Raw genomic sequence first — 12559 nt, 5'->3', positions numbered from 1 at the left:
AGTGCTCTGAATAGAGGTACTTTAATTTGAAACACCCTGTATGTATTAGTGTGTTTATTAGTATATGAGGCCAGCAAAGTTTGGTCGATTGGTAGAGTCTCTGCTACTAATGTTGCAGAAAAAAAGTTAAGCAAGTTTGAGCGTGTTTAGTAGCTGTAAGGCAATCGTTCGATGCTGTTGGCACTCTGCTGAGGACTAGACATTCTCACAGGGTTAACTTCAGCCTGTAAACTGACATATGTCAGACCTCTGTGTCCTGACACATGGGGATATGACATGACATTACTCTATGAGACATGAAGAACTTACCCATTTTATTAATGACACATGATCATTTATTATTATCATGTGCAATCATTTTCAAATATCAGTTGTAACACTTACATATATCATGATTAATTTTTATGGGGGGGGGGATTTATGTGCTATTTTAAACAAATGTTGAGAGTAAAACATTTGAAATCAACATAAAACATAAAAACTCTCAATGAAATAAAACCTAATCCTGTCTTTTCTTCCAGTCTTATTTTTGAAACAACCCAGATCTCTAGACAAGATGGGATTTATTTTCTTGAGATTAACCTCCAATTTTTCTTATCAGAAATTAATTTTCTCTTTTGGTGAAGGCATTGCTGTATTACTGAATGTCTCTTAACTAAGCAAGAATCACAAATCTGTCCAGCCATTGAATACCATTCTCACTTTTTTTGGGGGTGGTAGCCCTAAATGCATCCTTAAATTACTTCACTCAGTACAGAAGAGAGCATTAGGTTGATTAAAGACCCACCTCTTACCAGTTTGCTCTACTTGCTTTCACAGAGACATTCTGTTTTGGCTGCTTACTGTACAAATATTTCATCGCTGGTCATCAAAATTGGTATTGATAATTCCTCTAGTCACTTCTCAATATGTTTAAGCACTTCCAATAGCTATTTAATACTCCTTTATGGTTCATCCCAAAACTTGCAGAACAAATTTTTCTTCCTCTTTGTTCATTTCTTCCATAGCTACTTTTTGAAACAGTTTTTCTTCTTATGTATTTCCTAAAGAGTACTTTAAATCCAGTTTGAGCATGTTTCTCCTTGCTTTCTACCCATCCATATGGTATCAATAGGTCCAGCAACCTCCCATGTTTGTGATTAACCCCTCTTGCCAGCATATTCAAATTCTCTTGAAGAGCCAAAACATCAGCATTATTGCTAATAACCCTTCCAAATGTCACATCATCTGTGAACAACTGAATCAACCTGTATCCTGTGACAATATCATTGTCATAAGGATTGAACAGTAATGGTCCCAGTACTGAAACCTGTGGAACACCACTTGTACTTTCCTACTCCCTGATACTATTTCCCCTATGTACAACTCTCTGATATCTATCAGAAAGCTAGTCACAAATCTAATCCACTAACTTGATATCCATATCTGCATACTGAAACTTAAAAAATCAACTTGTCAAGTGTTATCCTGTCAGATGCCTTTGAAAAATCAAAAAAAAAAAAAATGATGTATACCTTCTCCAGAATATTAACAGCAAAAATATAAACAGAAATATTTACAGAAAAAAATATAAACAGGTCTATAATTTTATGCCTCAATTCTACCATTGACCTTATGCAATGACATTAACCAGATTACTAAAACAAATGTATCCTTTAACAAGTCCATGCTTCCCTGCATAAATAATATTGCCCCATTTTCCAAATTCTGTACATGAGTTCTTATAGTTTCTCCAAAATCTTAACAACTACAGTCGAAACAAATTTCTCCAAAATCAGAACAAAATGTTCTATAGTTTGATGCCTCTATTAATTATTATTATTATTATTAAACAAGACCTCATGGAGTCAAAGACTCATCTTGGAGGTCCTTTTATCACATCTCATCATAACGTGTCTTAAACACACTCAAACTCCTTGCAGACACCACACTCTCAGGCAAGGCATTCCAATCATTCACAACTCTGCACGAAAAAAACCTGCCTCTCACTCCCCTACTCACACTCTCTTTATACAGTTTCCAGGAATGACCTCTGGTTCTCCCCTGATCTCCCACTATTCTCTGTAGAACTTCTCCACCATTGATCTTATAACAACCCCTAACCAACTTGTAGGTCTGTATCATATCTCCCCTCTTCCTTCTCTCCACCAGACTCTGCAAATTTCATCTTCTCAATCTTTCCTCATACTCAACATTCCAGAGATTAGAAACTACCTTAGTCAGTCGCCTTTGGACCCTTTCCAACATCTCTTCATCCTTCTGAAAATCTGGTGACCAAATCTGGGCACAATAGTCCATGTGTGGCCTAATCAAAGCCTTATACAACGGAACAAGAATCTCTCTACTTCTACACGTCGGTGTCCTCTGCATCATTCCCAGAAGTCTTTGTGTTGTCTTCACAATTTTGGTGATGTGTTCCCTAAATTTTAGATCCTTATCCACTATCACCCCCAGATCTCTTATTTCCTCTACCTCCAACAATATATTCTCACCAAGCATAAATTCTGCATCCCATCTTTGTTTTAAAAATTTTAAAACCTTACATTTTGCAACATTGAACTCTCATCCCCATTTGCTTGCCCAATCACTCAATTTATTTAAGTGTTTAGCTCATCCAATCCAATTCACTTTCCGAATCTTGTGACACATTCTCTCTATCATTAAATCTTTCCAACTTTCTAACTCTTGATCCCCTCTTCTCACTTTCCCTCTCATTCATCCTTCTTTGTTTCCGTACTTTCGGTTCGACATACGTCCAACTTTCACTATCATTCTTCTCACTTTCACTCTCATTTATCTTTCTTTGTTTCCATATTTTCGGACTAACATGCATCCAACTTTCGCTATCATTCTTCTCACTTTTACTCTCATTCATCTTTCTTTGTTTCAGTACTTTCAGTCCAACATGCATCGAACTTTCGCCATCATTCATTCTTTTTTCGCTATCATTTATTCTTTCGATTTTTTTCACTTGCGATTTCTGCATCACGGCATTTCTACTTTCATTCGTTCTCTCAATTTCGTTTATTTCCACCTCACTTTTGCCCGTTTTAACATCTGTTACGGTTTCCAAATCACTCTTTTTCTTTTTTCCTGATTTTTTAACATTTTTTTTCCTCTCTTTCTCACATCCTTCTCTTTCAAACGTACACTTGCGACACAATCGGTACTAACACTTTCTGTCATCAATTTCATATTTGCATTCATCAGTTCCTCGTTCAGGTCACACTTCGCACACACCCTTCTTCCATCCGCACTAAACATCCACAAATCATTTATGTAATCAAAGGAATACATATAACAGACCTCACACTTAACGAAACGACTGAAATCTAATTTAAAATCATGGAATGACAATGCCGCCACCATTTTTTTTTTTTCTGTCTGCATTTTACTAGGTCTAATAATAATGATTTCGTAATTTAGTTTAGGCAAGAAAAATCCCCCACACTAATAATACCGGTAGCGCACAACGTTTACAGCCGCTCTTACTCAAACAATTAAGCATATATACTTAATTATTTCTAGTAAAACTTATCTGAATCAGGAGCTCTTCAAATCGCATCCACAGCACTTGGCTCACTAGCTCCCTCTCTTTAATTATATATTTGGTTTAATCCTTTATCCAAGTGTAAGCAAACAAAGTTTGCACATCAGGTATTTTCAGGACTAGGGCAATGCTTGGCAAAGGTGGCATAATTTCTCATCACTTGCCTTAGTATCCCATAATGCAAAGCACATCTCCCTGCAGACATGTATAATGCTATGCATTAAGGGAAGGGTTACCACCCAGACTGGTTTCGACCTTTATTGAGGTCTCATCAGTGGGAGCCAGACCTAGAGGTGGTGATACTAAGATGGAAGTAATGGAGAAGTCATATTTCATTATATGAGTTGCTAAAAGGTGTCACACCTTATTATTAAAATTCTCTGGATTAGAGATAGTTGACGGAAGTTTTTTTGCTTGACTATGCTACCAATTATTTATTTGGTTTAATTCTACCACCACCTTTATGCAATGGCGCTATCTTACCCTCCTTCCCCTCTCCAGGAACCAGTCCTATTGAAAGACTTTCATTAAACAGCCAGATCAATGATACAGTCAATTCTGCAGCACATTCCTTTGAAACATGGTGAAATTTCATCCAGTGTCTTCTGCCATGTTGACATTTAGCATATACAGTACCCAGGTATCCAGAGAGTTCATCAAAAAGGCAATTAATCGAATGAACAATTCATCGAACAACAATTCGTCGAAAATGCGATTCATAGAAAAGAAAAAAAAAGTCATCGAGAATTTTCACTTTTTGAAAATGTTATGATAAAAGTGATCCATTTAGAACAAATACTGAACTGTGCAGAGTGAGAAAGCAATGCTACTTTAATAGGGAATAATTATAGAACAATATGGTTTCTTATTGTCTTTCTTGTCCGATAACTGTTTCATGTCTGTTCATGGGACTGATTTGCCTGTTTCCGGGAGGAAAAACCCAGCCTACGCAGGCTCCATTATTATTATTGTTACTAGTATATGCGACTTCAATACAGCAATTATTATGGGATGAATAAAAGTTTCAAATAGCGAATCTGAATCAGATTCGCTATTTGAAACTTTTCCAAGAAAATGGTCAAACCGTTCAAGTTTTCAGTTCACCTATATTCGGGGCAACAAAGAAATAACATGACAGCAGAAGTTGTCATGTTATTTCTTTGTTTATTAGTAGAAGTTTTATTTGTTTATTAATAGAAGTTGTCAGTACAAGAAGCTGTCTGCATGGTTCAGTTTTTGTTCTAAATGGATCACTTTTATCATAACATTTTCGAAAAAAGTTTCGAAATGATATTAGCAATTCTGCTTTGGCTAGATCAATTTAATGAAATTTTAGTTAAAATTTTCGGTGAATTGTTTTTTCAATGAATTGCCTTTTAGATGAATTCTCTTTCGATTAACTGTTTTTTCGATGAATTTTCATGGAACTAATACCCACTGTTGGAATACATCTTAATTCACCACTCATTACCATTCTAGGAATAAAGCCTTTTGTACCAAGGTGGAACACTCTAATAAAGTGATCATTACATATCTCAGCTGTGTCATCTGCATTTGTCACCTGATTCCCATTTCCTTTCAATAATGTAATTATTGAAAGGAAATGGGAATCAGGTCATCCACTGTCATTTTTCCTCCTGCTCACCACATAGCAAAAACACTCTGTCGTATTCTCCTTGGATAGCAGTGCTAGTCTCCTCTAATATTCTAATTTACTCTCTTTACAATACTGGTTGTTGCTTTCCTAGCTTGAGCCTTATATTCCTCATGTAAATGTTCATCTCTATCTTTATGTGTTCCATAATCTTTTTTAAATCTGCAGATTTTCTTTTATTTCTCTTGTCATCCATTTGACTCCAAATTGCTTTATCTTCTTCAACATATGCTATCTTCCATTGCTGTCAACAATTTTTTTTTAAGTATCTCTCATGCACTACCGAATGATCTTTATTCAAATTCTTTCATTCATTGTACTGCTGCAAGATGGTTTCCAAGTCTGTGAAAGTTGCCTGTCTTTTAATTCCACATAAATTCTTTCTGCTTATTCATCCTCCAAGTCAAGAAGCATGACATCTCAGTCACAATCAGATTCTCTGATGCTGTGACCAAATCCAAAACTCTTGATCCTCATGTTCCTTCCTTCCTTCATATGCTACCTAAGACAGTTGTCCTTCAAGAAATCCAAAAATTCAGTTCCCTTATTACTTGCATGTGGTCTCCTCTGCCCAGTTTATATCACTATAGTTGAAGTCCCCCCATAATGATCACTTTCTTTGCACTTGCCAAACTAATGTGCCTCCCTGGCCTATAGCAACATCCCACTAAATATCTTATCTTGCCCCATATACTTTCAAAGCCATTAGTATTATTTCCACAGTGATTCTCCACCCTGAGAGGGCACAATTCATCTCTTATCATGAGTAAAACTTCCTGTTTATCTTCCCTTTCCTGCTGAAATAAGCTGCACCCTTTGATTTCTGTCATCCTATTAACCACGTTTCACTGATACCAATGATTTTTGGAGAAACTATCAATGCTATGAACTTATTCCTAATGCTACTAGCATTTGTATACAGAAAAACCAGTGCATACCCAGTATTCCTATACCCATTATTACTTCCCTTATTCTTCACCTGGCTCTTAAAAAAAGTACATCCCCTCTCATTTCTCAAGAGCCACTATCCCACATGAGGCCACTTCTGCTGCATTCCACCCATTAAATATTAGTTTCCTTGTCTTGACACACTCACTTGCCCAGAAAACAACACTTTCTCTCCAAATACCTGCATCCTTCTGCATTCAAATGTAATCTGTATCTTGCATACAGCTCTCTTTTCCTCAAATGTACTCAATGCATCTACATATTTTGAATATCATCTCATTCATTATCATGCTCTTCTCCTCCACTCCCTATTATCATACTGGGGCAACATGCTCACTATCTTTCCTTGGACACATTTCTGCTGCACTATCCCTAACATCGATAAATCTCACGCTACACAATTCATGCTACCTCTCAAGTCATTTGTACCAACCATTACCGTCATCTTCTCTATGTTTTCACTCCTCTTCACTGCCATTGACACCCTATCATTCCACCATGCAAGCACACCTTTGGCACTCTACTCTGCACACTCTGAATCATTGAATTTCCATAGATGACACTCTTCTTTCACACCTACTCTTATTCTCCTGTCACTGACTAACCTCTCCAGCCTCCTGATATCTTCATCCTCCTCAAGTCAGTCCTTATTCCTTCCATCTCATAGATCCTCACCATTTCTGTTTTTCTCCACACACATCCTGCTTTCTCTTTGGCATTCACACATGCAATTATGGCCCTCAAACAAACCATCTTCCTCTTCCACACTGCCCAAGGTTAAATTCATCAACAAAATCCATCATCAAAATATAGCAGTAAAAATGTCATATTGCCTTTGCTGTACTGTTAACATACTATTAATTATAACAATTTTTACTTATTATCAGATATTAATTGTTATAATTTTAGTCAACCGTTAATCAAAATGTTAAACATCAATTTAAATGGAAAGTATTTGTTTTCTGGAAATGTCTTCTGAGCCCATTTGGATGTGGTGTCTATGTTCTTTGCATCTTATTATAGAATCTAGAATTGGATTATACTTCAGGTGCAGTCATGTTTAGAATAATATTTGATATAGTTGAAACTAGTATTTTTTGGATTAATTTTCTTTTCCACTTTTTTTTTACTTATTTTTTATAGAACTGAAGGAACTTTGCTTTAACATGTATGCAGAAATTGTTTTTTTTCTTTGAACTATGACCAGTTATTTTACAGTATAAAATAGTGACAATCATATTAATTTAAAATGTTTTTTTATTTTCTTTTTTTAGCTGTATCTTGGCGTTGTGTTAGCTGTTGTTGTAATTGTAACAGGCTGCTTCTCTTATTACCAAGAAGCAAGAAGTTCTAAAATTATGGAGTCATTTAAAAACATGGTGCCACAGGTGGGAATTTATTTAATTTACATTAAAATTTTGAAATGAAAATTTATTAAATTTTTCATCTTATATTACTAATATATGTAACAGAATATCTTATGGCTATTGCTTATCTGTTTGTCATGTACAAAATGTGATATAGTTCCTGCTCTTAAATCTATTAGTATTCATTATTAGTGAATTACTGTACATTCTCTGTACATACATAAATAAATATCCTCAAACAACCAACAATTATGGCAGTCTGTCAAATCTAACCACTTGTTATGTTCAACTGTGTTTGCTCTGAGTCTTTGCTACTGCTTCATGCCACTGCAAGCCAATTCTATTAAAGTGGTTCGGCCATGCCTTCAGAGTGCAGGACATTTCCCCAGTCAGGATTGTGCTGATTGATCTGGAAGATGTTAGGAAAAAGAGGTAGGGCATCAAATGAGATGGGAGGATACTAAACATTTCTTTACACAGGAATATGCTAAGGTGTGGGTGACAACTAATTTCTTATCATTATTTACAAGGCCAAACTACTTCACTTCCAAGATACTCCTTAACATGTTCGCTGCCAACTACGAGTATACTTGTAGTTGGTATATGTGCCTCACAAGCCAACTACGAATATACTCGATTACCGCCGGCAACGAGATTACTCATACTGACCTTTAAAAAGTGAAAATGCTTGGTGTGCAGAGTGTACCAACAAATGTGTGTATACTTATAGTTGGTATATGAGCCTCACAAGCCAACTACGAATATACTCGTGTATTGATTACCGCCGGCAACGAAATTACTCATGCTGACCTTGAAGAAGTGAAAGTGCTTGGCATGTGGTAACAAACTATGCTCGAGGAGCATGGCAGCGAACATGTTAAATACCACTGTTCATATGCATCACGTCTCTTGTTATTACTCTTACATAATATCCATGCCTCAGCTCCATCATGCTCAACATAAAGAACCAGATGACGGTAAATTTTAAGTTTCATTCTTAATGCTATTCCATTGTCTTTTCAAACTTTGTGTAAGTTTTGAACACTTTAGAAGTCATTGCTAATCTCCTGCCCACTACTTATTCTTCTCCATTATAGCTAATATGAAAAACTTGCTTTATAGCACATCCTTTAAGAAAACAAGAATAATCATATTTATAATCTGTTTGCATTACCTTAGTTTCCTCAACATTGAGAATTAAACCTAATTGAACTCCCAGCATCATCAGTTGCATCAGTAAAGTAGTTCATTATTATTATTATTATTATTATGGGCAACTCCAAGGAGTCCTTAGACTCATCGAGGGAGGCCCTAAACATCATGTCAAGAACTATCCAGATTTGTGCAGTATCTATCATACTTGACGTTGAACTCATTCACAGTTATGGCACCCACAACAGACTCTGGCAACCTATTCCACTCATTCACTACTCTCCAAGCACAAAACCTAGTTCTAACATTGCTGCTAACTACACCCTTACTCAGTTTCCATGGATGATCCCTAGTTCTCCCACCACCAGACCTGTTCTGAAAAATTTTCTCTCAATTAATCTTGAAAAACCCTCTAGTAATTTATGTCTCAATCATATCATTCCCTTTTCTGCGTATCAACCAGATTCTGTAACCCACACATCTTCAACCAGTTCTCATAAGGTTCGTTCCATAGATCTGCTGCCATCTTGGTTACTTGCCTCTGGATCCTCTCCATCTCCTCCTCACCACCAAGAAACCTTGGTGCCCGGATCTGTGCACAGTAGTCAAGATGGGGTCTTATCAAGGCTTGATAAAGAGGAACAATAACTTGCTTTTCTCTACTCATCAAAGTACTCTTCTGTAACCAAGCGATCTGATGATCCACTTTTACTATGTGTCCCCGAAACTTTAACTCCCTATCCAATAACATTCCCAAGTCTCTGGTTTCATCAATCTCCATGGGGTAATGGAAATTGCATCATTATCATGGGATAATGCAACATCTTTGTGAGGCCATCAGAAAAAAAAAAAGGCCTGATGCTTGGAGGAGAAAATCGATAGATGCTTCATCTTCATAATGTGTTCACACACACATCACTACTAATCTGTCAATTTTTGACAAAACACAAAACAACGGTTGTTCCACAACCGGCTTACTCACATGACCTTGCATGAGCAGACTTTTGTTATCCTCCAAATTGAAATTGACATTGAAAGGCCGATGATTTGAGTCGATTGACTGAATAAAGAAAAAAATTGCTAACTGAACTGCATAGTATCCCAAAAGAAGCATTCCAGAAATGTTTCAAAGGAATTATGAAAAGAGTGGATGTTAAGATGGGAAGAACAAGAGGATCACCAGAAGTTGTATAAAGATATGGTGAAAAGGGGTGTGAGAAGTAGATTTTTTTAACATGGGAGTTGTTGGTGAGTGGAATGCATTGCTGGGGTGCATTGTGAATGCAGTGAGCACAAATTTGGTTTCAATCAGAATGTTTTTATTGGAAAAATGTGATAAAATGTTTCAACTTTTAATAATTCTGCACTGGCTGAATGGAATATAATGAAATTTGATTGCTGGTAACATTTCTTGAGGGTTGAAGCTTAATAAAATCATTATTACTTTGGGCACGGGCATTATTTGATAGTTATTTAACTAGCAGAAATAAATTGAAAAAATTCAACTCTGAACTATTTCTGACTGTGTTATAAATAAATAAATTGGCATCTGCTGCAGTTGACTATGCTGATATGCTGCTGGGCAATAAATTTCATTTTTTACTTGTTGAAAGTTCAAGACTGGTTGACAAAATATTCCCCCACCCCACCCCATTAAAATTCCTTTGTTATTATCATTGCATCCCTAAGTATTGTGTGGTTAGGCATAGAATGTTCACCAATACCTCTGTACTACTCCTTGAAACATATGGAGCATTACAGGAATAACTTGATATCTTGATCACTTAGTCCTGAATCTCTTCCATTGCTTTCTCATCCCCAAGACACTCAGGTGACCACACCTATGTACAGTAATCCAAATGTGGTTGTATCAGCACCTCATAAAGAGGAATGATAACTTCCTTATCTGGTTTTTAATGTGTACTTCAAATCAACTAATCCTTTGAATTGTTTTAGCCACTTTTACAGCACATGCCCTCTGAACTTCACCTTCCTACTCATTGACATCCCAAAATTCTTAGCTTTATCAATTCCCTAGAGTCTGGTTCTATCAGGTGGAGTATATCTTTTAGTCTTTTTAATCCCAAAATTCATAACTTTACACTTTTCCATATAAAACTGGTACTCTCCAGGACTTCTGGAGTGTTGGTTATGCAGAGAAGTTGAGGGAACATGTATTACAGACTTTGGTGGATAGGAGGGAAAGAGAAGATAATGATAGAGGGATTCTACCAGATGAATAATGAAGGAATTTTGAAAAGAGTGGACGTTAAGATGGGAAGAACAAGAGGATCCCCGGAAGTTGTATAAAGATATGGTGAAGAAGGGTTTGAAAAGTAGATTTTGTAGCATATTTAAATCATTGCAAATTCTCTAGATCACCTTGATTAACTATTACAGTAGCCAGTTCTTCATCATCAGCAAACAACTGCATATTCATGTTCTGATTATTTCCAGTATGATTAATGTAAATATTAAACAGCAGAGGTTCGAGCATAAAGCCTTTTGGCATATTGCTAGTCACTTGGCTTCTCCTTGATTCTGCTTTTCATATACTACTCTTGGTATCTGTCAATCAGCCACTCTTATATTGTGATGGTGAGAACAAATGACTTGAGTGGTGGTATAATTAGAGTTGCGAGAGATATGAGATTCTTGCTTGAGGTTGTACGAAAGAAGACACAGAGAGGAAAGATAGTGTGTGTGTGTGTGTGTGTGATAGGGACGAGCTGAGCAGAAGAGTGGTGATATTGAATGGCATAATAGCGAGAATGTGTCAGAAGAGAGGATTGGAATATGTGGAGGCTTGGAGTGCGTTTGAGAGCAGAGAGGAATTGTATGCGAGAGACCACTTGCATTTGAATGAGAAAGGACGTAAGCGTCTGGAGAGATTGCTGTTCTGAACGAGTCAGTGTGTCCCAGTGTGAATGGTAGCAGGGGTGGCCTCTTGTGGGAATGGGTACTTGGGAGAAGGGGGACGACATCAGGTAATGTTGAGCCCAGTGGAGTCTAGAGGGGATAATGCTGGGTATAGAAAAAATGGCATCTTTATGCTTCATAGTAATGCCAGGAGTATTCGGAATAAGGGAGAGGAATTGGTGGCACTGATAGTATCAGCCTGGCCAACGATTATTGGGATCAAATAGATGTGGTTGACAGAATAGGATATAATAACAGGAATAGAAGTTGCTGGGTACAGCATTTTACAGCAGGATAGGAAGGGAAAGCGTGGTGGTGGAGTACTGCTTATGATAAGTGGCGGCGAATTTGAGCTGTGCAGAAGAAAGTGATTTTTAATCAGTGAATAGTCCGTTTTCTTCCCCGTTTTTCTATGCTTTTGAGTGCTAAATTGTTTCTCTGAATACGCGTGTACTTCAGTGGTTGTTTTTTGGAAGTTAGTTGCTGTCGTGATATAATATATTTTGGTTACCGTCGGAATCGAATGCATAACGGTGGAAGACAAAATGAAGCTAAGTTTTCATTACTGTATTTAGTGATATTTCATTTTATTTAGCGTAATTAAATGTTTTGTTTTGCTTGTAATTGTTTGTACTTTTTTTTTCTTATTTATTTAACGGAATTTATTAATTGAATAATTAACGATTATGCTACTCGGCAGTAAGGAATGATGGCGGATTCAGCTGCAGTCGCAAGTGGCATATCGCCAAGTCCTCCGCCATTTAAGAACTCAATTATAAGCAATATCATAAGGGACTTTGTGGCATGCAGTATTTGCGGCATGTATGCGTCTCAGGAATTAGATATATGGCTTGGGAAAGAGAGCGTAAGTGTGCAAAATGCAGGCAGTGGGAGGAAATAAGTGCATTCGAATTATCAATATCCGACCTTGTTGCTCCAGGAATAGGGAATGAATGTAGGAAGACAAGT

At 36.8% G+C, this 12559-nt stretch overlaps 1 protein-coding gene across 1 annotated transcript in view; it reads left to right on the top strand.

Annotated features, from left to right (window-relative positions):
• LOC150097890 (sodium/potassium-transporting ATPase subunit alpha-like) overlaps window positions 1–12559 on the top strand; it is a 397473-nt gene that overhangs the window by 66730 nt on the left and 318184 nt on the right. The window contains exon 5 of the mRNA XM_090406625.1: window positions 7427–7540. Within this exon, the coding sequence (XP_090262751.1) occupies window positions 7427–7540 (114 nt within the window). The remainder of the gene's footprint in view (window positions 1–7426; window positions 7541–12559) is intronic.

This window comes from Typopeltis vanoorti, chromosome 16 (assembly GCF_054136105.1).
Source record: "Typopeltis vanoorti isolate ZY-2024b chromosome 16, IOZ_Tvanoo_1.0, whole genome shotgun sequence".
In the NCBI taxonomy this organism is placed as follows: Eukaryota; Metazoa; Arthropoda; class Arachnida; order Uropygi; family Thelyphonidae; genus Typopeltis; species Typopeltis vanoorti.
The sequence above is the reverse complement of the archived record's forward strand: the minus strand, read 5'-3'. Positions and strand labels throughout refer to the sequence as shown.